At 41.0% G+C, this 26,354-nt stretch overlaps 2 protein-coding genes across 11 annotated transcripts in view; one reads left to right on the top strand and one right to left on the bottom strand.

The window, feature by feature from the left end:
- LRRC42 (leucine rich repeat containing 42) overlaps positions 1–2,738 on the bottom strand; it is a 21,752-nt gene extending 19,014 nt beyond the window's left edge. For 2 of the 5 annotated variants that reach the window (XM_003891920.4, XM_009208949.2), the window contains exon 1: positions 2,271–2,470. The gene's annotated coding sequence lies outside the window, so the exon portion shown is untranslated. Of the gene's footprint in view, positions 1–811; positions 932–975; positions 1,010–2,131; positions 2,154–2,270 lie in introns of those variants that run through there. The other 3 variants (XM_003891921.4, XM_009208946.2, XM_031668996.1) reach the window with 3 other exon arrangements.
- HSPB11 (heat shock protein family B (small) member 11) lies at positions 2,507–26,354 on the top strand. 6 transcript variants are annotated; one of them, XM_017961675.3, is made up of 8 exons: positions 3,188–3,206; positions 3,417–3,527; positions 5,809–5,922; positions 8,189–8,301; positions 18,123–18,229; positions 19,820–19,888; positions 23,942–23,985; positions 26,144–26,354. In XM_017961675.3, the coding sequence occupies exons 3-8, from the start codon at positions 5,917–5,919 to the stop codon at positions 26,258–26,260; spliced, it is 456 nt and encodes a 151-aa protein (XP_017817164.1). In that variant the 5' UTR covers positions 3,188–3,206; positions 3,417–3,527; positions 5,809–5,916; the 3' UTR covers positions 26,261–26,354. The 6 variants fall into 6 exon arrangements, with proteins under 6 accessions (XP_003891972.1, XP_003891971.1, XP_003891973.1 ...); XM_017961673.3 differs by lacking the exon at positions 3,188–3,206 and having other exon boundaries at positions 3,339–3,527; XM_003891923.4 differs by lacking the exons at positions 3,188–3,206; positions 3,417–3,527; positions 5,809–5,922 and adding an exon at positions 2,507–2,583.

The following is a 26,354-nucleotide window of genomic DNA, read 5'->3' as shown; positions in this document are numbered from 1 at the left end:
TAAAACTTCTCTACTTGGGTTTATTTGACCCTCGCTAATGTACAGGATGGTGTACAGGGTGGTGTATTACAAATGGACCTGTTCTAAACCATGGTGAAAACCCCATCCAAATTAAAAAATTAAAATACTTAGTCACTACAATAATAACAATGTCCAATGTAGATCGTAGTAGCTGTATTATATATTGGATCAAGAGTAACAGCGACATTTTGATAGTCTCCCAGCCTGCTACAGTAAGGCAGCTTTGTAACCCATACGACAGCATAGAAAAATATTATAATCATGTATGTTCTGGCATTTGGTCACCACAAGAGAGCCAAAGTTACCACGAAGTGTACCATTTCATCAAATGAATGAAACATAGCTGTATTACATTAAACACTCAGTTCTATACAGCTTTCTTGAAAAAGGTCAGATAAAATTCTTGATACTACACATGACAGTTTTTTAGACCTTGAATCCAGTTTTCCAAGCAAAAAGCATGACTATCCCAGTCAGGTGAACTGGGGTTATCAGGGAGCCCACAGGGTAAAATTATGAGCTGAATTTACAGCTAATTTGAAGAGAAGAAGAAGAAAATACCTAACTTCAGAAGATAAAGTAAGATAAAAATCCCCTAAGAATAGTAAGTTGTAGGAATAACTATGATGTTTAACGATACTGGATGATGGCTACCATTTATTAAGCACCTACCAGTTGCCAAGCACTGTTAGGTACTATATAAAGTGATCTCATGTAATCTCTAATGAACCTATGAGGTCAGTATTGCCTTTTAATAGACAAAGAGACCCACGGAAATAAAATAACTTACTCTAGAACAGAGCTAGTAAGTGGCAGAGCCAGAATTCAATCTCAGGGTCGCATTACTGCAAAGCTCAAGCTCTTTCCTTGGCATGATGCTGTTTCTCAAGACTAAAAATATGACATCAGCCTTAAGGATAGAAAAAAAAAATGTGAAAAATTAATCTCACCCACCTGTTTGATCCCTCTAGTATTCACTGGTTGAACCCTGAGGGGAGGGGGAAGGGATAAGATTGAAAAAAAAAAAAAAAAACGAAAACCGGTGCACATCTAGGGAAAGAGCTGGTGGGAACAGAGCCAGGACAGTTACAACGAGGCCTCCCTTCTTCCCTCTGCCAGGCCCAAAATGAGCTACATCCATATACCAGGAGAACATCTGCCAGCCCATGGCCTTCATCCCAAGGCTGCCCACACTTAGTTTATCTGAAAATGCAGTATTCTTGGGAAAATTTCTAAATAAAAACCTGAACAGAAACTAAACTGTGGGTAGTTCTAAACCAGCAATAACCAACAATCCACCTTCATTGTTCTGTGTGTCCCCATTCTTCAATTTTCAACTTTCCTCACTACTTTTTTCCTATAATATGCACTTTACTGCCTTCTCACCCATACCTTTTCCTCTCTCAGGCTCCCTACTGCCCCCCAAGAACATGCCAATCTCTCCCACAATGTGACTCTTAACAACTCTAGCGCTTCTCACACCAAAAATCCTAACCCCACTCCCTTCGCTCACCTCAGCTCCCCTGCCCGCCTCAAGCCTCAGACCCTTCCAGCCCTTCCGTGCTCCTGCTGAAAGGTGGCTTGCTTGTTCCACAGACCCAACCCTTCCAACCTCCAATCTCCCAACCTCCACCTGCCTCCCTTTCTTCCCCAACTCCTCCACCCCCACTCCTTCCCTCCACCATCTATTCTTCCCGTCTTCCCACTCTAGGGGCTTCCCTCTCCTAGGCCCCCAATCTCTCCAACCCTTTCCTTGCCTTCTGTTCTCAATCTTCAAGACCCTCTTCCTTCACGCCTATCCCTAACTTGGCATTCCACACCCCCAACTTTTCTTCCCTGTCCCCAAGACCCCACCCTCTCTATTCCTATCCTAGCTCCTTTCCTCCTTGAACCCCTAAAATCCCATTTCCTTTCCCCATTCCTTCTTCCCGCTCTCTCCCCACGCATGCCTTCGTTCCGCTCTCTCCCCACGCGTGCCTCTCCCCGAGTCCACCCAGGCTAATCCTGCTCCCTATCCCACCCCGGCCCCGAACCCCAATTCTCACACGTCCCCATAGCCTGCCCCCGCACCCCTACGCCACCCTTAAACCCATCGTCCACACCCATATACCTCATCCTCCCCTCAACCCGCGCCCCGCCGTCCCTCTCGGGCTTCCCCTCCCCCACTCCGCCGCTCCCTAACACCCCGCCCCCGCTCCCACACGCAACCCGGGGCCCCGCGAGCGGCCCGGCCCGCGGCCGCCACCTACCTGTGCCCCTGCCCGGGGCAGCGAGCGGCAGCTCCTCTGTGGCGGCTCCCTCCTCCCGCGGCGCGGCTGACGGGGAAGGGCTCAGCACCCCGGGCACAAAGCTAGGGAGGGTGGGACACAGCGAAGGTGGGAGGAGGGAGAGGGCTGGGGGCAACCCGGCGCTGTGGGACCGCGGGACCAGCGGGGACGGGGGCAAGGCTGGGCCGGGGAGGCGCGCGTGCGCGGGCCCCGGCACGAAGGCGGGGCCGGGTCTGGAGGCGGGGCCGGGCCCCAGGCAGGCCACCCGAGGGCCGAGGGTTTGGAACTAGCAGAGGTGGGCCCTGCGCGTGCGTGCTCGCGGGAGGGCGGATCCCCTGGGTCCTGCGGGCCCCAGGGATACAGCTGAGCTGGGGGAGGGTAGGCAGCGCAAGTCCTGGGACTGCCCTGGGGAAAGGCGCTCGGGAGTGGTTGCGCATCTTGGCCCGCGAAGTAATGGGAGCTGGAAAAGGCGGGGTCAAGGGCGGGCGGGGCCTGTGGGAGGCGTGGCGCGAAGAGCTAGGGGTAGGAGGGGCCGAGGCCGCGGCGAGGGGGCGGGGCTGAGGCGGGGTGGGGCCTGTGGGAGGCGTGGCGCGAAGAGCTCGGGGTAGGAGCGAGCGCGCCCGGGAACTCTGCGGAGGCCGCGGCGGCGCGGGGGGCGCGGCTGAGGGCAGGGCGGGCCTGTTGGAGTCGTGGCGCGAAGAGCTCGGGGTAGGAGCGCGCGCCCGGGAACTCCGCTGTGGTCGCGGCGAGGGGGCGGGGCTGAGGGTGAGACGGGGCTTGTGGGAGGCGTGGCGCGAAGATTTCGGAGTTGGAGCGCGCGCAGTCCCGAACTCCGCGGAGGCTGCGGCGAGGAGGCGGGGCTGTGGGTTGGGGCGCTCTGCGTGGGGCGGGGCGAAAGGGAGGTTTCGAGCCAGGAAGGTACGGCGCCCAGAGCTAACGGGAGTCCCAGGCGAGCGGGCCGCGGGGTGGGCAGGCTGGTACCAGGGGGTGTGGGGGCCTGGCCGGGCAAGGCAGAAGGAAGGGGATGCTGGTGGGAAGGGAGCAACAGTGGAGGGTGGTGAAGAGACGAGCAACGGGAGGCGTGGAAGGGCCGTCGCGGGAGGTCTGACGCGGACCCGCCTTCTCTAGACCCTGGAGGCGCCAGTGCCAGCCCTCGAAGCTCTTTGAGGCCAGAAACAGCGTCTTGACCACCAAAAGGGAAAACCAATTGTAAATCGAAATTAATTAGCCTACCAAAATGTAAGCTGTCAGCCGCAACGTAACCCATCTAGCTATGAGTTGTACTTAAGGTCGGGGGCATTTATTATGTTCTTTACATAATTTGGGGCGAGGCCTCCACAAGTCTGAGGCTCTAGGGCCCTCGGAAGTCTGTCTCCGCAGGGCCTTGGACTGAGGAGGAGGGTTTGGGATGGAGGTGAGAAGGTGGTGCCAGGGCTGGTTTGTCTTGGAAGCCGTGGCCTTGTCCCCGCGGAGACAAGCCGTAGGCCGGGTCCGCGTTTTCTAAAGTACACCACGTTCCCAATGGATGGTACTTGAAAGAGCATGAGGAGTCCAGCTGTAGCACCAGAACCAAGGGGGCTGGTCAGGTTGAAGGTCCTCTAAGGACTTGACCTGAAGAGGTTTGGAGAAAGAAGGACCACAAAGGGCATGTGAGCTAGCGATGAAGGGGTGAACTGGGGACGAAACCAGTGGCCCTAATTTGAAAGACAGGATAAAGCATCAGGGAATTCCAGGGTCAGGGATTGTAAAAAATGGAAAGGATAGCACCCCAGAGTGTACCACCTTTGGTAAACTGCGGCCCTGAGGAAAAGGGGTGGGGGATTAGACTACCTCCCAAACCTACACTTTTGTTTTGTTTTTTGGAGACATCATCGCTCTGTAGCCCATGCTGGAGTGCAGTGGCGCGATCTCACCTCACTGAGCCTCCGCCTCTTGGGTTCAGGCGATTCTCCTGCCTCAACCTCTGGATTAGCTGGGATTACCGGCGCCCGCCACCACACCCGGCTAATTTTTATATTTTTAGTAGGGACGAGGTTTCACCATGTTGGTCAGGCTCGTCTTGAACTGCTGGCCTCAAGTGATCCGCCTGCCTGGGCCTCCCAAATGCTGGGATTACAGGCGCCTGCCAACAGGTCCGGCTAATTTTTGTAGTTTTAGTAGAGGGGGTTTCGAGGTTTCACCATGTTGCCCAGGCTGGTCTTGAACTTGTGAGCTCAAGCTGTCCGCCCATCTCGGCCTCTCAAAGTGTCAGGATTACAGGCGTGAGTCACTGGCGTCATTGTATGTATTTCTCTAAGGTTGGTTGCTTCTTGTCATTAACTGCAACAAAAGATAAAGAAAACCCAGTCTCTGCCATTTCTACTTAAGTAATTCTACCCAAAACAGGAAATAGGAAGGATAATGTTGAATATAGAAGGTGTGAAATGAGTTTTGCATTAAAGCATGTGTTTGCTTCTCAGAAAACTTAAGAACGTGAGGTAAGAAAAGAACTGAACACTTGGGAAGTACATTCTTTCCTATTCATCTGCTCCATATCAACCCTGAAGTGTAACTCTTTTTTAAAAAACAAGTTCTTGGCCGGACACAGTGACTCGCTCCTGAAATCCCAGCACTTTGGGTGGCCAAGGTGGGCGGATCGCTTGAGCTCACGAGTTAGAGACCAGCCTGGGCAACATGGCAAAACCCCGTCCCAACAAAACAAAAAAATGAGCCGGGCTTGGTGGTGCGTGCCTGTAGTCCCAGCTACTAGGAAGGCTGAGGTGAGAGGATCGCTTGAGCCCAGGAGGCAGATGTTGCATTGAGCCGAGATCACATGGTTGCACTCCAGCCTGGGCCATAGAGCCAGACCTTATCTCAAAAAAAAAAAAAAAAGTTATCTCCCTATAGCTCCAACCCTCACATTTCCACCCCCAAATAGATTACTGCATAGTTTCCCCAGCTTTACACTATTTATACATGGGTCCAATAATTACTTGTGGATGTGCTGTCCTCTATATGATGGTATATTTAGCAGCATTTTCCCTCCCAAGTTGTGACAGCTAAAACTTCACATGTTGTGAAGTGTCCGTTGGAGGCCAAAATCTACCCCCAGTCCAGTTGAGAACCACTGGAGTATGAAGTACAAGATAAACTTCATTGCCGTTAACTTGGCTTTTCAGATCTTTCATTATCTTTTCCCAATCTACCTTTCCTAGAATTTGACTCAGTCCAAGAGAACTACCAATGCAGGAATCCTGTCTTTGGCTTCCTCCATAGATTTCTTTGGCTTCTTCCATAGATTATGATCTTTTACTGACTTTTCTTGGATGTTTCCAGGGATGAAAAAAATTTAAAATCTTTACTTTGCACGAAAGTCCTTGTCTCTCCAAAGTTCCTGCTCAAAATGTGTATTTGTTGAGTTCAGTTCACACCCCTGGAGGTGTAAAAAAAAAATCCTTTTTCCATTTGTGAGCACCACTGAGAATAAAAATGGTAGTCATATTTCTATTTTTCACCTTCCTCTATGTAATATGGTTTATAGATCATCATGAACTTTTTACTCTCCTCTGAACAATATCGCGCCTGACGATGTCCTACTTAAAACATACTACCCAGAACTGAACACAGTGTTGTGGATGTGCGTCACACGATGCTAGTACGTAGTATATTATACTATTAGTTTCATGCTTATTCATCTTCCTTGACTCTGAACTTGAAGGCAAGAACCAAGTCTTAGTCACTAGGTTGTTATATTCGTCTTTGCAATACTAGCACAGTGCTTGGCCCTTAGTTCAACTGGTGTTCAAAAATGTTGATGGAATGTGGTACTTCCTTAAACTCTAAGATAGCATTCCATTACCTTTAGGGGCAGATAGAGTACACTGTTGCCTTATATTGACTTTGTGATCAACCAAACCTATATGTATCAGATCAGAGGTTGGCAAACTTTTTTGTAAAGGGCCAAATAGTAAATATTTCAGGTTTTATGGGCCTTGTAGTCTGTTTCAGTGACTCAGCTATGTCACTGTAACATATAATCAGCCATAGGCAATATATAAGCGAATGAGCATAGCCACTTTCCAATATAATTCATGGACATTAAAATCTGAGTTTCATGTAATTTTTGTGTGTCACAGTATATTTTGATTTTAAAAAATATTTTAAAATGTTAAACACATTTTTAGCTTGTGGGCAGTACAAAAACAAATGGCAGGCTAGATTTGGCTCACAGGCAGTAGTTGATTTAGACTAACCCTTGTATGATTGATTTTTTCCAAAACTGAGTAAAGGTTTTTACTTTTATCCTTATTAGATGACTTACTCATTGCAAGCCATCTTTCTAGCTTGCTCATTTCTTTTTGAATGCTAATTCTGTCACCTAGCGTATCAGCTGACATCCCAAGCTTTGTGTCTGCAAAATTGATGAGCATACTTTGTGCATCCTTAATTAATAAAAATGTTGAGTAGGATAAGGATAGAAGTCCTCCACAAGTTCATTTTCTTCCATTAATCATCATTCTTTGAGTATAGCCACTCAGAGTTAGAAATATCTACCTAGAGTACTGGCTGTCACCCAATTCATATTTCTCTGTCGGGTTCACAGGGTATCTTGAGAAGCTTTGTCTGAAGCTTTGTCGAAATGTTTAGAACATGTTCCAAATGGGTAGGAATTCCATCAGACAAACAGAAATGTATAGGTTTGGTTTAGCTTGTAAACTAATGTTACTGCTACTTCCAATTTTAGTACTTCCTTGGTTACATTTTCAAGGCTACCATTTTAATAATGAAATTTAATAATTTTAGGGTTTTGTTGAGAATTAGCATTCAAGTTTATCAATCTGTATTTACAGAATTCATCATCTTTCTCCTCTTAAAACTAAGGCTTGACAATTCATCCCACACTGACTGTTTCTCTGGTATCAATAGTGTCAAAAGCTGTGGTAAGATTGATAGAGAAAAGAGGCACAAAAAATTAAAATATATGTGTTTTCTTACCAATGTTACCACACTTTTAATACTATCGATACTAGTTTTTAAAATATAATAGAAAGTAAACTGTATTCTAATAAAAACTAAGAATAAATGCATTTTTATAAAATACTGATACTGGCCGGGCACAGTGGCGCATGCCTTTAATACCAGCACTTTTAAACGCTGAGGCAGGAGGATCACTTGAGGCCAGGAGTTTTAAGACTAACCTGAGCAAGCTGGGTGTGGTGGCTCACGCCTGTAATCCCAGCACTTTGGGAGGCTGAGGTGGGCGGATTACGAGGTCAGGAGTTTGAGACCAGCCAGGCCAACATGGTGAAACCCCGTCTCTACTAAAAATACAAAAATTAACCTGGCGTGGTGGCGGGTGCCTGTAATCCCAGCTACTCAGGAGCTGAGGCAGGAGAATCGCTTGAAACCGGAAGGCAGAGGTTGCATTGAGCCAAGATCGTGCCATTGCACTCCAGCTTGGGCAACAAGAGTGAGACTCCGTCTCAAAACAAAGACTAGCCTGTGCAGCATAGCAAGACCCCATCTCTAAAGAAAAAAAAAAAATTTTTTTTGGCCTCCCAAAGTGCTGGGATTACAGGCATGAGCCACCGCACCCGGCCTAATTGAGTATTTTTATGGTATTCCATGTTGTTCTCCTCTGTTGACCTTCTTCCTGTACCTCTGTGTTTTTGTGTTTTTGTTTGGCTAGGGTAGTCAGGGACTTATTTTGTGAAGCAGAGTGGCAGAAATAGTCATGTCATATAGATTATCCCTGGGAGAGGTTTCTTATACAAACAAACATGTTAGAGTCCCTCCCACATGTTGAATAGCTTGGCTGTTAAACCATCTGCTAGGCAACAGCCTGTCCTTCTCACTTGGTTTTCTCAGATAAAGTTTAGAGAATCAAGAAGTTGCTTTTTTTGTTATTTTTCGATTTGCAGGTTAAACATTTTAAGATGAGAAAAATTGATCTCTGTCTGAGCTCTGAAGGGTCCGAAGTGATTTTAGCTACATCAAGTGATGAAAAACACCCACCTGAAAATATCATTGATGGGTAAGAGTTACTATAGTTTGTTGTTTACAGTCTTAAATCAGTGAATCCCTTGAGTACTTGAACTGTGTTTTATAACAACTTGCCCTATTAAACATAGTTTAATAAATGTTTGGTGAATTATCTGATATCCACTTTTGGTACCATTTCTGAAACTAATTCAGTTGTGTATATTTAGGTTTTTGATCCTTTTCTTTATAATGCCTAAACTGAACTCTTCATACAAATAGGTTTTTTTAGAAGTGGTTTACCAAGGCAAAAACTCAAACAACTTCATTTTATGGAAGTGTAAATTTTAAGGTCTGGTTTTGGTTTTACTCCAAGTTTTTCTTGGAATAAGAATGTAAATATTATAACTTCCTATATACTACCTATTTCCTTACTGGTCTAAGTGATATCTTTGCAGAACTGAATGCTTCATTCCGTGCTATCACGTATTGTTTTGCCTCTCCCCTTGTTGATATCCTTCCAATTTCTACTCTTCATTGTGCTACAGCTTTTTCTAGGTAGATATTTTTCTAAATATTGTTCTTAGACTTCTGATTCCAAGAAAAAGCAGTTAATGGGAGAACTCCTTTTTTTCTTTTTTTTTTTTTTTTAAAGACAGAGTCTCACTCTGTCACCCAGGCCAGAGTCCAGTGGCGCCATCTTGGCTCACTGCAACCTCTGCCTCCCGGGTTCAAGTGATTCTCCTGCCTCAGCCTCTTGAGTAGCTGGGACTACAGGAGTACGCCACCACACTGGGCTAATTTTTGTATTTTTTAGTCAAGACGGGGTTTCACTATATTGGCCAAGCTGGTCTCAAACTCCTGACCTTGTGATCCACCCACCTCAGCCTCCCAAAGTGCTGGGATTACAGGCATGAGCTACTGAGCCCACCTGAGAACTCCTTTTTATTTTGAGACAGAGTTTTGCTCTTGTTGCCCAGGCTGGAGTGCGATAGCACAATCTCGGCTCACCAAAACCTCCACCTCCCGAGTTCAAGTGATTCTCCTGCCTCAGCCTCCCGAGTAGCTGGGATTATAGGCATGCACCACCATGCCTGGCTAATTTTGTATTTTTAGTAGAGATGGGGTTTCTCCATGTTGGTCAGGCTGGTCTTGAACTCCCGACCTCAGGTGATTTGCCCACCTTGGCCTCCCAAAATGTTGGGATTACAGGCGTGAGCCACCGTGCCTGGTGGAGAACTCCTTTTTTAATACTTCTGGCTTATTACATTCTTGAACCCTCTTTCTTGGTATATGTACAGTGACCAGAGTTTGACTCATAGAACCATCTAATTTTAGGCCTGGAAGGACTTGTGGGTTTATTTTGCCAAAACCCTTTATTTCAGACTTGTGGTAAGAGAGGTCTAAGGAGGTTAAGTACTACTTTTAATTATTGAAGGCAGAACCAGTTGTAACAGAGGTTTCATGATACTTTATGTATCTTGAAGCCCATGTATCTGGATGAAATTCTAGCAACTCAGCCTCTTCCTTGAAGCCTAGTTGTAGTCTTTATGACAACTGACTTTTCCCCTCAGATTCCTTTATGTCTTTGCTGGGGTCCAATAACAGTTGGTATATACCTCTGTTACCTTACTTTTTCCTTTATTGTATTGTTTATTTTTAATGTTTATTTCCTCTCTCAACTGTGAATTCCTAGAAGTCAGAGACTATTTCTATGAGTCAAACTTGACTAATATTGGAAAGTAATCAACATCTACACACACACACATACATATAAACACATATATATGCACATATTACTCTACATTTGCATAGGGCTTTATAATTTCATAGATACTTTGTCAGTTGACCCTTACAGTAATCTTGGGGAATAAGAAGCACAAAAAAGTATTTTCAACTCCTTCGTAAAGATGAAGAAAAGAATGATCAGATGACTTGCTCAAAAAATGACTTGCTCAAAATTACACAGATAAGCAAGAGGCAGAATCAGCTAACACTCATGTCTTCTAACTTGTACTCAGGGATCTTTGTGCTACACTGGGTTAACTCAAACTTAGTTTGAATCAAAAATTTAATATCTGCTTTTTGCCTGTGTCTCTTCTTTCTTTTTCTTAGTTGTTTACTTCCTGAAATTCAGGTAATAGTTACTATCCTACTCTGACTTGGAGTAGAAAAATTAATATGGGAATTGCTTTAAGAATACACAGAACTGTGGAGATTTGCCTTAAGTTGTTTGCCAGAAATAGAGGACTTTCCAGAAACACTGCTTGATTTTGATTGGAGATAGATTAGTTTTCCAAGACAAGATCAATTTACCTTGCAATACTTTGGTGATCTTTCTCTCAAGCGAGTCTGTTTTATATGTTTATAGAATGTTAGGATTAGCTATCATATATTGCAGTTAATATTTTAGGCTCTGTCCATTTTGATAAATAAGGACATAATATTTTTTAGATTAGACAAAAACTCTAGTACAGGAAAACATAAGGAATAATGTAGTTACTGTCCTGATAACTGAACAGAGTACATAGGGGACTTTTAATGCATATGCAGTTCCAGAAAATATAATTAGACTGTATATTGTAGACACTAAAAGTTAATTTCTGGCCAGGCGCGGTGGCTCATGTCTGTAATCCCAGCACTTCAGGAGGCTGAGGCAGGCAGATCAGTTGAGGTCAGAAATTCAAGACCAGCCTAGCCAACTTGGTAAAACTCTGTCTCTACTAAAAATACCAAAAAATTAGCCAGGTGTGGTGGCATGCGCCTATAGTCCCAGCTACTCGGGAGGCTGAGGCACCAGAATTGCTTGAACCCAGGAGGTGGAGGTTCAGTGAGCTGAGATCGTGTCACTGCACTCCAGCCTGGGTGGCAGAGCGAGACTGTCTCAAAGAAAAACAGAAAGTTATTTTCTGTTCACAGTTGCTTTATCTAAATAGAGTAACCATAGAATTATTTGGAGAAAACAGTGCTATAAATGTGTCCCTACGGGATAATGGAATATTGTTTTATGGCCCTGCTCCAAACTCTCCATTCCTTCAGAAATAAGAGTTAAATAAATAGCCAGGCATAGTGGCTGAGGCAGGAGGATAGCTTGAGGTCAGGAGCTTGAGACTAGCCTGGGCAACATAACAAGACCACATCACTAAAAAAAGAAAATGATTATACTTCTACTTTTCCTCTGCTCTTTGTATTTAATGTGTCAGTGAAAAAGAGGAAAAGAGGTTCTACACTAGGGAAAAAAAAGCCAAGTAAAAAAGAAGAGAGAGAATCAGTTCTTTTGGTGTAGTGTAGAAGAATACTGTATTTAGAATTAAAATTCCTGGGTAAGTGAACTATGTGTTATCTTGGTCAAAGAGTATATATATTACTCTTTGAGCCTCAGTTACTGATCTGAAAAATGGAGGATAATACCACCTTTCCTGCTGACCTCAGAATTGAGAAAAAAATCACATGAGATAATCCGTGTAAAATAGGTGTTAGCTATAAAGTCATATTTAAAAGAAAACTACCACTTTGATGACTTCCTTATATATAATTACAAGATTTAGTTAGATGTCTTTTATTTATTTTTTTTTTTTGAGACAGGGTCTCACTCTGTCACCCAGGCTGGAGTGCAGTGGCATGATCTCGGGTCACTGCAACCTCTGCCTCCTGGGTTCAAGCGATTCTCCTGCCTCAGCTTCCCGAGTAGCTGGGACTACAGGCATGCACCACCATGTCTGACTAATTTTTGTTTTTTGTTTTGTTTTGTTTTCTGAGATAGAATCTTGTTCTGTTGCCCAGGCTGGAGTGCAGTGGCATGATCTCAGCTTAGTGCACCCTCCGCCTCCCAGGTCCAAGCAATTCTTCTGCCTCAGCCTTCCGAGTAGTTGGGATTACAGGTGCACGCCACCACGCCCAGCTAATTTTTTGTATTTTTAGTAGAGACAGGGTTTCACCATGTTGGCCAGGCTGGTTTAAAACTCCTGACCTCGTGATCGGCCCGCCTCGACCTCCCAAAGTGCTGGGATTACAGGCATGAGCCACCGCACCCGGCCTAGTTACATGTCATTTTAAAATTCAAGTGTATCTCTACATGATATTTTATGTTATTCTATTGGTTATGTTCATTGAAAGCATCCAAAGAAAAACATGGGGCAATTAAAATTAATTTAATTAATTTCACTAAGTAAAATTTAAAATAATATAAATATGAAAGGAGACTGTAAAATATTAAGCATTTTATAAAAACCCAGAATTTTGAGTTAGGAGAGCTGACCTTGGCTGGACACGATGGTTCATACCTCTAATCCCCAGCACTTTGGAAAGCCAAGGCAGGAGGATCACTTGAGCCCAGAAGTTTGAGGCTACAATGAGCTGTGATTGTGCCACTGTATTCCAGCCTGAGTGACAGAGCAAAACCCTGTCTCTTAAAAAAAAAAAAAAGTAGTTCTGGCCTTTTTTTTTTTTTTTTTTGGTAACAACCTTATTGACATATTATTCACATACCATACAATTTGCCCATTTAGAATATACAATTCAGTGGCTTTCAGCCTATTCACAGTTACACAGTCATCTCCACAACCAATTTTAGAACAGTTTCATCATCCCAAAAAGAAACTACACACACACAAGAAACCTCACACTTGTTATCAGTCACTCTGTATTTTCCCATCCATACTAGCCCTAGGCAAGCATTAATCTACTTTGTTTCTGTAGATTTTATCTATTGAGATATTTCATGTAAACAGAACCATACACATGTGGTCTTTTGTGACTGGTTTCTTGGTTTCTTTTTTTTTTTTTTTGAGACGGTGTTGGAGTGCGGTGGCGTGACCTCGGCTCACTACAGTCTCTGCCTCCTGGGTTCAAGCGATTCTCCTGCCTCAGCCTCCTGAGTAGCTGGGATTAAGGCAGGCACCACCACATCTGACTAATTTTTGTGTTTTTAGTATAGACGGGGTTTCACCATGTTGGCCAGGATGATCTTGATCTCTTGACCTCATGATCTGCCCACCTCTGCCTCCCAAAGTGCTGGGATTACAGGCGTGAGCCACCACCCCCGGCCATGAGTGGTTTCTTTCTTTTGTTTTTTGTTTTTTTGAGACAGTCTTGCTCTTTCATCCAAGCTGGAGTGCAGTGGTGCAATCTCAGCTCACTGCAACCTCTGCCTCCTGAGTTCAAGTGATTCTCATGCCCCAGCCTCCCGAGTAGCTGCGACTACAGGTGTGCACCACTACACCTGGCTCATTTCTTTATTTTTAGTAGAAACAGGGTTTTACCATGTTGGCTATGCTGGTCTTGAACTCCTGACCTCAAGCAGCCTACCTGCCTTGGCCTCCCAAAGTGCTTGGATTACAGGCATGAGCTACCCACACCTGGCCTGGTTTCTTTCACTTACGTGTTTTCAGGGTTAATCCATGTTGTAGCACTTATCAGTACTTCATTCTTCTTTATTGTCAAGATTTCATTGTATGGATATAGCACATTTTATTTATGCATTCATCAGTTTATGGACACCTGGGTTGTTTCTACTTTTGAGCTGAATTTTCCCCAATTTTATTTTAAAATAACAAATTATGGATCCAAAAAACTCAGCAAGTCCCAAGCTAGATAAATACAGAGGTTGTATCTTAGTCAAACTGCCGAAAAAGAAAAAGAAAAAAAATATTTTAAATAGCTAAAAGGAAATAAAAACTATTATATACAGAGGAACAATAGCACTAATGACAGCTGACTTTACATCACAAACAGTGGAAACCAGACAACAATGGAGCAATATCTTTAAAATACTGGGAAAGGGAGAAACAAGCAAATATTTAAAAACCCTGTCAACCCAGAATTCTGTGTCTAGCTAAACTATCTTCCAAAAATTAAGATAGGATAAAGGCATTTTTCATCACAAGTAGACCTGCATCACAAGGAATGCTAAAAGAAATTCTGCAGTTTGAAGAGTATAATACTAGGTGGAAAATCAAACCTATAAGAAGAAATTAAGTGTACTGGAAATGGTAAATATTCAGGTAACTATAAAAGACTGCCTTTTTTTCCTCTTTTAATTTTTTTGAAAGATAACTGACCACTTAATGAAAAAAATTGTATTATGGGGTATATTATATATATAAAATATATGACAACAATGGCACAAAAGTGATGTTCAGTGTAAATTGACTATCATGAGGATTTTATGTTGTAACCTAGAGAGGAGCTATTGTAAAAATTTCTAATAAAAGAGGTATAGCTAAAAAAGATAGATGAATTAAATGGAATGTAAAAAATTTATTCACTCAGAAACAGGAAAGGAGAAACAGAACAAGAATAGATGGGAGGGATGAAAATGAATAGCAAGATAGTAGATTTATACTCAGCCATATCACTAGTTACACTAAATGTCAATGGGGCTAAACACTCCAATTAAATATCAGAGATTGTCAGATTGGATAAAAAGCCAAGACCCAAATATATATTGTCTAAAAGATACGGACTTTAAATATGAAGATACGAATAGGTTGAAAATAAAAGGATGGCCGGGCGCGGTGGCTCAAGCCTGTAATCCCAGCACTTTGGGAGGCCGAGGCGGGTGGATCACGAGGTCAGGAGATCGAGACCATCCTGGCTAACATGGTGAAACCCCGTCTCTACTAAAAATACAAAAAAACTAGCCGGGCGTGGTGGCGGGCGCCTGTAGTCCCAGCTACTGGGAGGCTGAGGCAGGAGAATGGCGTGAACCTGGGAGGCGGAGCTTGCAGTGAGCCGAGATCGCGCCACTGCACTCCAGCCTGGGTGACACAGCGCGAGACTCCGTCTCAAAAAATAAATAAATAAAAAAAAGAAAATAAAAGGATGAAAGAAGATGCATCCTACAAACAGTTTACATAAGAAAGTCGCTGTAGCTATATTCATATCAGACAAAGTAGAATATAAGACAAGGAGTATTACCAGAGACAAAGGGGACATTTTATAATGTTAGAGGGTCCATTCATTAGGAAGAGAGGATAATCCTAAGTGTATATGGACCTAATAATAGTTATTTAAAATACATAGAGCAAAATCTGACAGATAAAAGGGAGAACTAGATAAATTCACAATTATAGTTAGAGATTTTAGTACCCTTTTCTCAGTAATGATAGAACAATTTGGCAGAAAATCAATAAAGACATAGATGATCTGAATAATATCATAACCTCGACTTTGTTGATGGTTATAGAATACTATAATCAACAACATGGAACAAGAACATATTGATGAGTTGCGTGTGGTGGCTCACGCCTGTAATCCCAGCACTTTGGGAGGCCAAGGCAGGCAGATTGCCTGAGCTCAGAAGTTTGAGACCAGCCTGGACAACAAAAAAAAACCCCGTCTCTACAAGAAAACACAAAAATTAGCCAGGCATGGTGGCGCATACCTGTAGTCACTGTTCCTTTTGGAGCTGAGGCAGGAGGATGGCTTGAGCCCAGGAGGTCAGTGCTGCAGTGAGCCAAGATAGTGCCACTGCACTGCAGTCTGGGTGACAGAGCGAGACTCAGTCTCTTAAAAAACCTAAAACCCAACATGTTGAACATTCACTGAAATGTGCTGAAACATAAAATAAGTCTCAATGTATTTCAAGATTAAAATCTTAAAGAGTATGTTCCCTGACCACAGTGTAATTAAATTAGAAATAAACAACAAAAAGATATTCAGAAAACCCCCCCAAAACTTAGTAACTAACCACTACACTTCTAAATAACCCATGGGTCAAAAAAGAAATCATAAGGGATCTTAGAATTTTATTTTATTTTATTATTATTATTTTTTTTGAGATGGAGTCTCCGTCATCCAGGCTGGAGTGCAGTGGTGCAGTCTCGGCTCATGGCAACTTCCACCTCCTGGCCTCAGCCTCCCAAGTAGCTGGGACTACCGGCGTGTCCCAGACACCTGGCTAATTTTTGTGTTTTTAGTAGAGACGGGGTTTCCCCATATTGGCCGGGCTGGTCTTGAACTGCTGACCTCAGGTGATCCACCCTCCTTAGCCTCCCAGAGTGCTAGGATTACAGGAGTGAGCCACCATGCCTGGCCTTAGAAAATACTTCTAACAGAATGATGTTGAAAATATAACATACCAAATTTGTAGCATGCAGCTAAAGCAGTGTCTCAAGGGAAAGTAATAGCATATATACTTATGTTAAAAAGGAAAAAATTGTAAAACCAATAATCTAAATTTTCACCTTAGGAAGCTAGAAAAAAAATGAGCAAATTAAACCCAAACTAAGTAGAAGAAAATAAATAGTAAAGGTAAGAGCAGAAATCAGTAAAATAGACAATTATTAGAAAAAATAATAAAGCCTAAAGTTGATCATTTGAAAGAATTAATAAAAGTTATAAAGAACAAATTTAAGCTAATACATTTGACAACTTAGATGAAATGGACAGATTTCTTGTAAAGCTCAACTTATAAAAATGACACAAGATCAATTGGAAATTCTGAACAGCCTCATATCTATTATAGAAATTAAATTCAATAAAATATTTAGAGAAGAAATACCAGTCTTCCACAAACTTTCTCAAAAATAGAGAAGGAAACATTTCCCAAATTGTTTTATGAGAACATTATCCGGATAGCAAAGCCTGACAAAGACATGACATGACAAGAAAGAAAATGGAGTGCAAAATAGTACAACCACGTTGGCAAGCTGACAGTTTCTTATAAAGTTAAATATACTTTTACCCTATGTCCTAGCAATTCCACTCTTAGTAATTACCCAGAAAAATGAAAACATGTTCACAAGCACTTGTACAAGAATACTTATAGCAGTTTTGTTCCTAATAGTGAAAAGCTGCAAGCAATTAAAATATCCAACAAAAATATCAAACAAAATCACGAATGAAAACGTTGTGGCATAGTTGGTGGTGATAGAAATCAGAGCAGTGGTTGCCTAAGGGAGGTAGGGATTGTCTGGAAGGAAAGTTAAGGGAGATTCTGGGTCATGGAAATGTTCTGTATCTTCATTGGAGTATTGGTTACATAAGCATATACATTTATCAAAACTCACTAAGTTATGCACTTAAGGTAAATTTCACTGTAGGTAAATTTTACTTCCCAAAAAAGTAAAAAGCTTATATAGTTAAAATAGAAATGATTATTTCTGTAGTCAAAACCATATATACTATTTTGACTATATATGACTTAAAATTCAGTGCATGTTTTAATTTTGTTTGAACAAACATTTAGCATATATCTACTATGCGTGAGCATTGCAGCAGTTGTAGGGTTATAAAGATGAGTAAGAGAAAGAAGCTGGACTCAGAGCTCAGCATCTAGTGGGAGCCATAGAAACACAGGAGATTAAGTGCCAATGTAGAGATGGAGGCTGAGTATGAGATAAGTGCAAAAGAGGGAGGAAGTGATTCTGATTTGGTGGTGTTAGATAAATGGGACCAGAAAGTGAATTAACTTATGCAAGGGGAAGAAGGGTTTTTCGGGTAAAAAAAAAAAACAAAAAACAAAACCTCATGAATGAGCTAAGGTACAGAAGCAAGAGCCTGCATAACGTATTTGCAGAATTTTAAGTGGCCCAGTGTGACCACAGTGGTGGAAGAGAATATAACTTAATGATGGAACCAGATTGTACAGTCTTAAATGCCATACGAAGGAGTTTAGAATTATAGGCAATAAGGGACCCCTGAGGCATTTAGATAGGAGTGACATCAATTCCGTTTCTGTGTTTTAGAAAAGAATACCTGGTAGTAGTAAAGAAGAATTATTAAAGTTGGAGAGAGATTAGAGGCAGAATTAATAGAAAGGAGATGTAAGAATCCAGTAGTCATTTAATTTTAAAAAAACAGGTATTCAGTAAAATTTTATGATTAACCATTTGTATTTGGCTATTCTTATTTTTTCTTTAAAATTAACAATAGGAATCCAGAAACGTTTTGGACCACCACAGGAATGTTTCCCCAGGAATTCATTATTTGTTTCCACAAACATGTAAGGATTGAAAGGCTTGTAATCCAAAGTTACTTTGGTAAGCAAATCTTACATTAATTTTTTCTTCTTTTTTTTTTTTCGGTGCTCCAGGTAAGGCTCATGTGTTGATTTTCATTTTCCTTTCATTTTTTCCATAGGCAGAAGGCATGTATGTAAACTTTTGGCAAAACACTAGTTTTTCTTTATAGCATGGAATCCAGTTTTATTGCTGGGGTGAAAGGATGGGGATTATGGGTTAACTGCCTTGAGCTCAACTGGCCTCTCTGAAACTGCAAATTTGAAACCCTTCCAAAGCACATAATAATTTCCATGCAATTTACTATGTAAAAGTCTGGCAAAAGGCCCTATTAGGAATATAAGATGCCAGCTTGCCAGAACACTAAGTTCCATGACATCTTTATTCTAGATTCATTTGTCCTGGAGTTCTTTGTCAAATTCTTGTTGAAAATCTGATAACCCTGATTATTTACATTGGATAGTTGTGATTCTTCTATTACTAGTGGCATTTTCTCAGGAATTTAGGGGGATAATCTCCCTTGGGACATCATTCTAATCCTATTTATTTAAGGATAAAATGTATCAGACAAAATCATAGCAGGAAACAGAATACATCCCAGATGGTTCAAATGAAGAGGCTCTATTGATGGGGCTACTTGCAAAATTATGGCCTGGGTTAAGGGAAGAAACAAGGCAAGGAATGATGAGGCCCTCAGAAACTAGCTGTAGCAGGAAGCTGTGACCAGCCCTGGCACAAGGGAAGGAAATAGTGTTATCAGAGATCTGTGAGAGCTGGAGCCTGTGTAAAAGGGCCTAATAGGAGCTGTAGGCAGGAGAAACTGTCAAAGATGTCACACTGAAGCAGGAAGGGAGTGGAGATAAAATTGGCTGATCTCCCTTCCCCACCCCAATCTCCCCCTGGTGTCTCCCACTGGACAAATCCAGTCAGAAGGCAGTGGTAAATTAATCCATGTGATACAGTCCACAGAGGTTAGCCCCTCATGGCACAGAACAGGACAAAGAAGAGGAGGAATGGATCTGGAGTGGTAGAGACTGGACTGAGAACAGTGGAGAAAAACCAGTTTAGAAGGAAGATGATTGTATTCTTGATAAGTCTCTTTTCTCATTAATTGTGGAGGCTCTGGGTTTGAATTCCATTTCTGGTACTTACTAGCTGTATATCATTGAACACCTTGCTTGGCTCCTCTAAACCTGTTTTCTCACCAGTAAAGTGGGTTAAAATACCTTTCTCATAAGATTGTAGTCAAAAGTGAATGGATAAATATGTTTGACTCATCATAGGCTCTCCATAAATGTTTATGACCAAGACCACCAATAGTATTATTATTGCCAATACACACAAAAAAATTGGAATAATGCCAAATTCAAAAAAGCTCTACTTGCTCTGTGTTGTATGGTTGCAAACATTTGGAAGATTAGTTATACAAGACTATATTTTACCATAGGGTTTTTTGGAAAAATACAGAGTAACTTCCATGATGTTTCTGATCCCAGTGTTTGTGTAGTTCCACTGTGCATGACAATCTCAGGCAGAGGGAAAAAGAAATATAGGGTCAAAAACGTAGAGACAGATTAACACTTTACTTACTTTGTTTGTTGACAATGTCAGTACAGACCTTGAAGATTGAAAAGAGCACGTCTAAAGAGCCAGTTGATTTTGAGCAATGGATTGAAAAAGGTATGTGTTTCACCAGCATTGTTCTGAGCATGAAGGAGTAGATAATATTCCTTTGACTCTACATTTCTCATCTAGCTGCACATTGGTGAAAAAAGATGACTTCAGTGATCCTTGTGACACATTTAGGACCTAGAAAGACCCAGGTTTGAACACAAAGCTGCTGCTTCATTTACTGGTTATATAACTATTAACATGTGACTTAATTTTTCTCAGTTTCAAAATCCTTATTAGGAAAATGGCGATGATATCTATCATTTAAGGTTTTGGTGAACTAGTGTCTGGCATATAATAGACAATAAATATTAGTTTCTCATCTTCTTTCCTTTCCTCCCGATTAATGGTACTATTTAAATATCACCAGCAGAATTGATAGCCTCTACTTAATTAAACACAGCATCTTGCCTTCATATGTCTATCTCTTTTCCCTCTCAAAATATCATGAAAATAATAGTAAAGGAATAAAAACAGGCATAAACCTACAAGGACAAAGATTAAACAACCAGCAAACTAAAGCAAATGTGAGAAAGCAGATGGAAGAGTAGTAACTTCTTTAGCTGAATGAACTAGGTTATAACCTAAGGTCTTGCCAAGGAGCATATCAATAAGAAGCAAGCCACTTTGTCACACAGAACCCCAGAAAGGCCTAGAGCTCAAAGGCAACAGGTGCCATGGGAAGTATGAATGAGACCTGGGTCAGAAAATAAGGATGATTAGTTGAACATCTATATACAGAGTAATCAGACTCTAGGTACCTTCTTCCATCCTGCAAAGCTAAGTGACCACTCCTTTCTCCCACAGACCTCCACCACCACCCTCAAGAGACAACTGCAAATATAGAATGTTGAGGCTCAGGAGACCAGATACATAGTAGGGAGTGAGTGAGACATGGAGTTGAAAATTGGATACTAGTGGAAGTCTACATATTGAATAGCGGGAACACCAGCCTCCTTCCTGTGTTCTGGTATTAATGTCAGCAGCCAAGAATATACCCTCAGCTGGAAGACTGGAACATTCATCTTTGGAGAAACTAAATGGCCCTAGAAAAAAGACCTATGGATACTGATAAAGGCCAGCTCATTTCTGGTCACCCTATGGTCCAGTAATCAACAAGTGTAGCTCATGCACACAGTTTTCAAATGATGCACAGTTTTCAAATAATCCAGAAGTAACAAAAGACAAAGATCACAAGACATTGATGAAGACCTCAGACCATGAATATAATCAAGTTTTTAGCTCTAATTTCCAATCTATAAGAAATATAGAGGATAGAGGAACAAATTAAGTGAAACTACGAATAGGCAAGATGATAAAATCTAGAATGTGGGGCATGGGCACAGTGGCTCACGCCTGTAATCTCAATACTTTGGGAGGCTGAAGGAGGAGGATTGCGTGAGCCCAGGAGTTCGAGACTGGCCTGGGAAACATGGCAAGATGTTGTTTCTACAAAAAAATTTTAAAATTAGCTAGGGATGGTGACATGTGCCTGTAATTGTAGCTACTTGGGAGGCTGAGATGGAAGGATCACTTGAGCCCAGCAGGTTGAGACTGCAATGAGCTGTGATCATGCCACTGCACTTCAGCCTTGGTGACAGAGCAAGACCCCATCTCTAAAAAAAAAAAAATCTAGAATGTGGGACACTGTACGGGACAACTGACCTGGTGTCTTCAGTAAGTCAGAGCCATTAAAAAATGGGGGAGAGAAAGCAGTTCAAGGTTAAAAGATACTTAACTCTGATTTTAATAAACCAATTATGAAAAGACAGGGACAATTGGGAAAATTTGAATAGGAATTGGGTTTCATATTATATTAAAACACTATTTTTAATGTTGTTATGATGGTGGTATTATGGTTATATAAATAATTACTATTTAGAAATGGATAATTAAGTATTTAGGGGAAGCTAGGCTCACGCCCATAATCCCAGCATTTTGGGAGGCTGAGGTGGGTGGATCGCTTGATCTCAGGAATTCAAGAAACTACCCTGGGCAACATGGAGAAATCTTGTTTCTACAAAAAATATATATACATATTTGCTAGGTATGGTGGCATACACCTGTAGTCCCAGCTACTTGGGAGGCTGAGGAAGGAGGATCACTTAAGCCTGGGAGGTGAAGGTTGCAGTGAGCTGAGATCGTGCCATTACACTTAAATCTAGGTGACAGAGTGAGAGCCTGTCTCAAAAGAACAAAAAAGTATTTAGAGGTAAAATGTCAAATAATGTCTTGAACTTAAGCTTTAATTTTTGTTGTTTTTTTTTTTTGAGGCTGGAGTGCAGTGGCACAGTCTTGGCTCACTGCAACTTCTGCCTCCCAGGTTCAAGCCTCAGCCTCCTGAGTAGCTGGAATTACAGGCATGCACCATGATGCCTGGCTAATTTTTGTATTTTTGGTAGAGAAAGAGTTTTCACCATGTTGGCCAGGCTGGTCTCAAACTCCTGACCTCAAATGATCTACCCACCTCAGCCTCTCATAGTGCTGGTATTACAGTAGTGAGCCACCACACCTGACCTAAAATACTTTAGTGAAAAAAAAAATTGATAAATCCACTTTGATGAAATGTTAGTAATTATAAAATCTAGCTTATGGGTATATGTGGGAGTTTTGTTATGTTCTCTCCTAAGTATGTTTGATATTTTTCTTTTCTTTTTTTCTTTTTTTTTTTTTTTGAGATGGAGTCTCTCTCTGTCGCCCAGGCTGGAGTGCAGTGGCACGATCTTGGCTCACTGCAAGCTCCACCTCCCAGGTTCACGACACTCTCCTGCCTCAGCCTCCCGAGTAGCTGGGACTACAGGTGCCCACCACCACGCCTGGCTAATTTTTTGTATATTTTTTAGTAGAGATGGGGTTTCACCGTGTTAGCCAGGATGGTCTCGATCTCCTGACCTCATGATCTGCCCACCTCGGCCTCCCAAAGTGCTGAGATTATAGGCGTGAGCCACCGTGCCCAGCTGATGTTTTTCAATTTTTCATAAATTAAAAAACTATGCAAATGAAAAAGTTTATTATTAATTTCTGGTGATAGAGTTGTACAAGAAAGAAAATATCATTATAATTCATTACTTATTTCAGGAGTAAATAACCTTTAGATAGACAAAGTAATGTAACCATCAAGTAGGATTTCAAATTTGAGAGGAGGGAAAGAGGGAGAAGTTGAAGGAGGAAAAAGAGGGATTTCGGCTTTAAAAAGCTAAAATTTCACCTAGTATACTATAAAGTCAGTAAAAAATTTATCAAAAAGGAATAAAAGCATATAATTTCAGGAAAAACAGCTTAAATAGTTGAGAATGTTTACTTTTAGGAAGCAGGACTAAAGGAGAAAGAAGGGGTAAAGCAGATTACTGATTTTCATTATTTCAGAAAAGGGTTAGGAAACAGAAACACTTCTTTTAATACTATGGGGCTTTTACATTGTATACATTATTTTATATGAAGTTAATTTTGAATACTGTCATTAGCTATCATTATAGCAATTAAATCTTTCATGTTTCCAAAAGAATGTTTGATATGATTAACTCATGATCAAATAAATTAATCTGCTCTAAAATTAGATAAGGAAACATTTTTAAAACTTGGATACCAGAAAAGATTACTTCATGGGCCACACAATTATGCATCATAGTGAAAGTCTCACTGAGAAACTCAGCTCTAATTGTTACCTTTGGGTATGGCAAAATGGCTCCTTTCTGTTAGTAGCTGGATCCTCAAATGTTCACTTTTTTTTTCTTGAAAAGGGGATTTTTTAAAATAAATGTTTTAAAAAGAAATTTTCACATTTTATCAGTTCCTTATATTCTTTTACTATTAATATAATTGACATTTACTTTTCCTTTTGCTTATACTCACTAGGATATTTTATAGCTCATAGATTATCTTTTTTGCCTTATATATCATATACTTCTATTTTTAAATCAAATTTCAACATGCAAACGATGAGTCCTTCAAACCTGGTCTTATAATTTACCAGATATCATATTTTGCTGAACATAAATTTCAGTAGCTATTCTCATGTATTTTGACCCTTAACTCATTTCTTCTGTTACATTTGTGTTTTAGATTTGGTACACACAGAGGGGCAGCTTCAAAATGAAGAAATTATGGTAAGTGAATATACTTTATAGAATTAAAAATTAACGTGCACAATGTATTTAGACTTTAAACCTATCTCCATAGTCATATATAATAAATATCCTCATGATATTATAGGTTCTGTATCTAAATCAACCAGTAGAGAAAGTTATTCTCAATAATAATATAAGCTAAATGTACATTCATAAATTAGGCTCTTTCATAGAGAGTGACGGCAAGATAAAACAATTCATTTTTTTGTTGTTTTATTTTTCTCATTCATTTACTTTGAAGTATTTATTTGGTTTGCTTTTTTTCGTTTGATTCTGTAGGCATTTTAGAATAGGAATCAAAAAAGGTAGAGATGCCAAAATTGAATGTTAATTTAAGCATGAAAGGACAAGGGAGATTCAGATAAGGGGAACTAGAGCATAGGATCAGCAACAAATAAGCCAAAGAGAGGTGAGGTGGAAAGAGAACCAGTATTTTTCGACAACATTCCATTGGGCTTTGCTTGTCAAGTGAAATGAATGCCTGTTGATGAGGAAGCTGCTGCCTCATCAGGAGTTCCTCTGTTCCTGGTAGTTGGTCAGGCCCCGGTTTTAGACTAACACAAAAAAGTAAAACAACTGAATATCTATTAGGTGGTCATGCTTTGTTTAATTAAAGTTTCCCTAAGTGAGGGTTAAAATCGTACCTTATGCATTAAGTTTACTTCTTCACAACTTGCTGGAAGCTACTATTAAATCAGTGTTTCAAAAAATTCTGTAGGAAGTTTTTGAATCCCTTTTGTTCCTTTCTCTCCCACCAAAATTCACCCGAGTACTGGGGAGGCCAGTGAGGTCCTGAAAAATAATTAATGTTACTGAATTTTATCTTCCTGTTTTTTTCTGTCTTTACCTAGTGGGTTATGATTAGTAAGTCCCTGCTACCTTTCGTATATTGTTTCAGGACTCCACTGTGGAGAGTCACAGCATTATAGAAAATTTGAAAAATAGCAGGGGGGAATGGGAGGCTGGAAATCACCCATAATTTTATTACCCTGTCACAAAAACTTTTACTGTATTTATTTTCTTCTAGTTGTTGACCATTTGCTGTACAGTTAGAATAATAATGTGTGGACAATTTTGTGTCATTTTTTTTAACTTAGTATTATATTATACAGGCCTCATAAGTATATTATACAGGCTTCATAAGTACAATTTTAAAATAATGTTTGCCAATTGGCATACATTTAAACTAATTTTCTTTTTGTTCCCTCTGTCATTACACAGTTTGTCCCCTCTGTATACACAGGGGACATCTATGCATATTCCTGCTACTGTGACCTCCACCTTTTTTCTTACTTTCTAAGATTAAATTTCAAGGAATAGAATTACTGGGTGCAAGGTTATAAGCATACTTACAGCTTTTAAAATATATTGGCTAATTGCTTTCCAGAGAAATTATGTAAATATAAAAATGTAGTCATGCTTCAGGGTAGTATATTCTGAGGCAACACTAACCAAAGGAAACTTCTTTATTATGAAAAATACTTCAGAAAGACACTTTTTTTCTTTTTTTTGAGACCGAGTTTTGCTCTTGTTGCCCATGCTGGAGTGCAATGGTGCAATCTCTGCTCACTGCAGTCTCCACCTCCCGGGTTCAACCAATTCTCCTGCCTTAGCCTCCCGAGTAGCTGGGACTACAGGCATGTGCCACCACGCCTAGCTAATTTTGTATTTTTAGTAGAGACAGGGTTTTTCCATGTTGGTCAGGCTGGTCTCGAACTCCCAACCTCAGGTGATCTGTCCGCCTCAGACTCCCAAAGTGCTGGGATTATAGGCGTAAGCCACCGCACCCAGCCGACACTTTTAAAAAATTAGAAACTGGGCATAGTAGCTCACACCTGTAATCCCAGCACTTTGGGAGGCTAGTTTTGAGGCTAGTTCAAGACCAGCCTGGGCAACACAGCGAGACCCTGTCCCTACAAAAATGAGAGTTGCAGTTTTTAGCTCCAGTTGCTATTTTTCATCAAACCAAGGCTTGTATTTAGCTGATACGTACCACAACTATTATATGTAGCTGGCATTATATATTGTTATGTATTTAGAATATTACTCTTGCATCAAGCCATTTCTTCTGCTAACTGCTTGTTAACAGTTAACTAGCACTGCTAAAAGCATTTATATTGATTTTTTTCCCATACAGGCACGTGATGGCTCCGCTACTTACTTGAGATTCATTATTGTATCAGCCTTTGACCATTTTGCATCTGTGCATAGCGTTTCTGCAGAGGGAACAGTAGTCTCAAACCTTTCCTCATAATTATAACAAAATGCTCTTGCATGATTTTTTAACAATATATTTATTTAAACAGGAAGTTGTCACTGATATACTTTATTAAAAGGATTTGTATCAA

The sequence above is a fragment of the Papio anubis genome, chromosome 1 (assembly GCF_008728515.1).
Source record: "Papio anubis isolate 15944 chromosome 1, Panubis1.0, whole genome shotgun sequence".
NCBI lineage: Eukaryota > Metazoa > Chordata > Mammalia > Primates > Cercopithecidae > Papio > Papio anubis.
This window is presented reverse-complemented; position numbering and strand designations above follow the sequence as displayed.

What these genes read in the sequence shown, in the direction of transcription:
- HSPB11 (XM_017961675.3), top strand. An exon ending in TGAGCAATGGATTGAAAAAG is followed by an intron (nt 19,889 to 23,941) that starts GTATGTGTTTCA and finishes TTTGTGTTTTAG; the next exon opens with ATTTGGTACACACAGAGGGG. An exon ending in TTCAAAATGAAGAAATTATG is followed by an intron (nt 23,986 to 26,143) that starts GTAAGTGAATAT and finishes TTTCCCATACAG; the next exon opens with GCACGTGATGGCTCCGCTAC.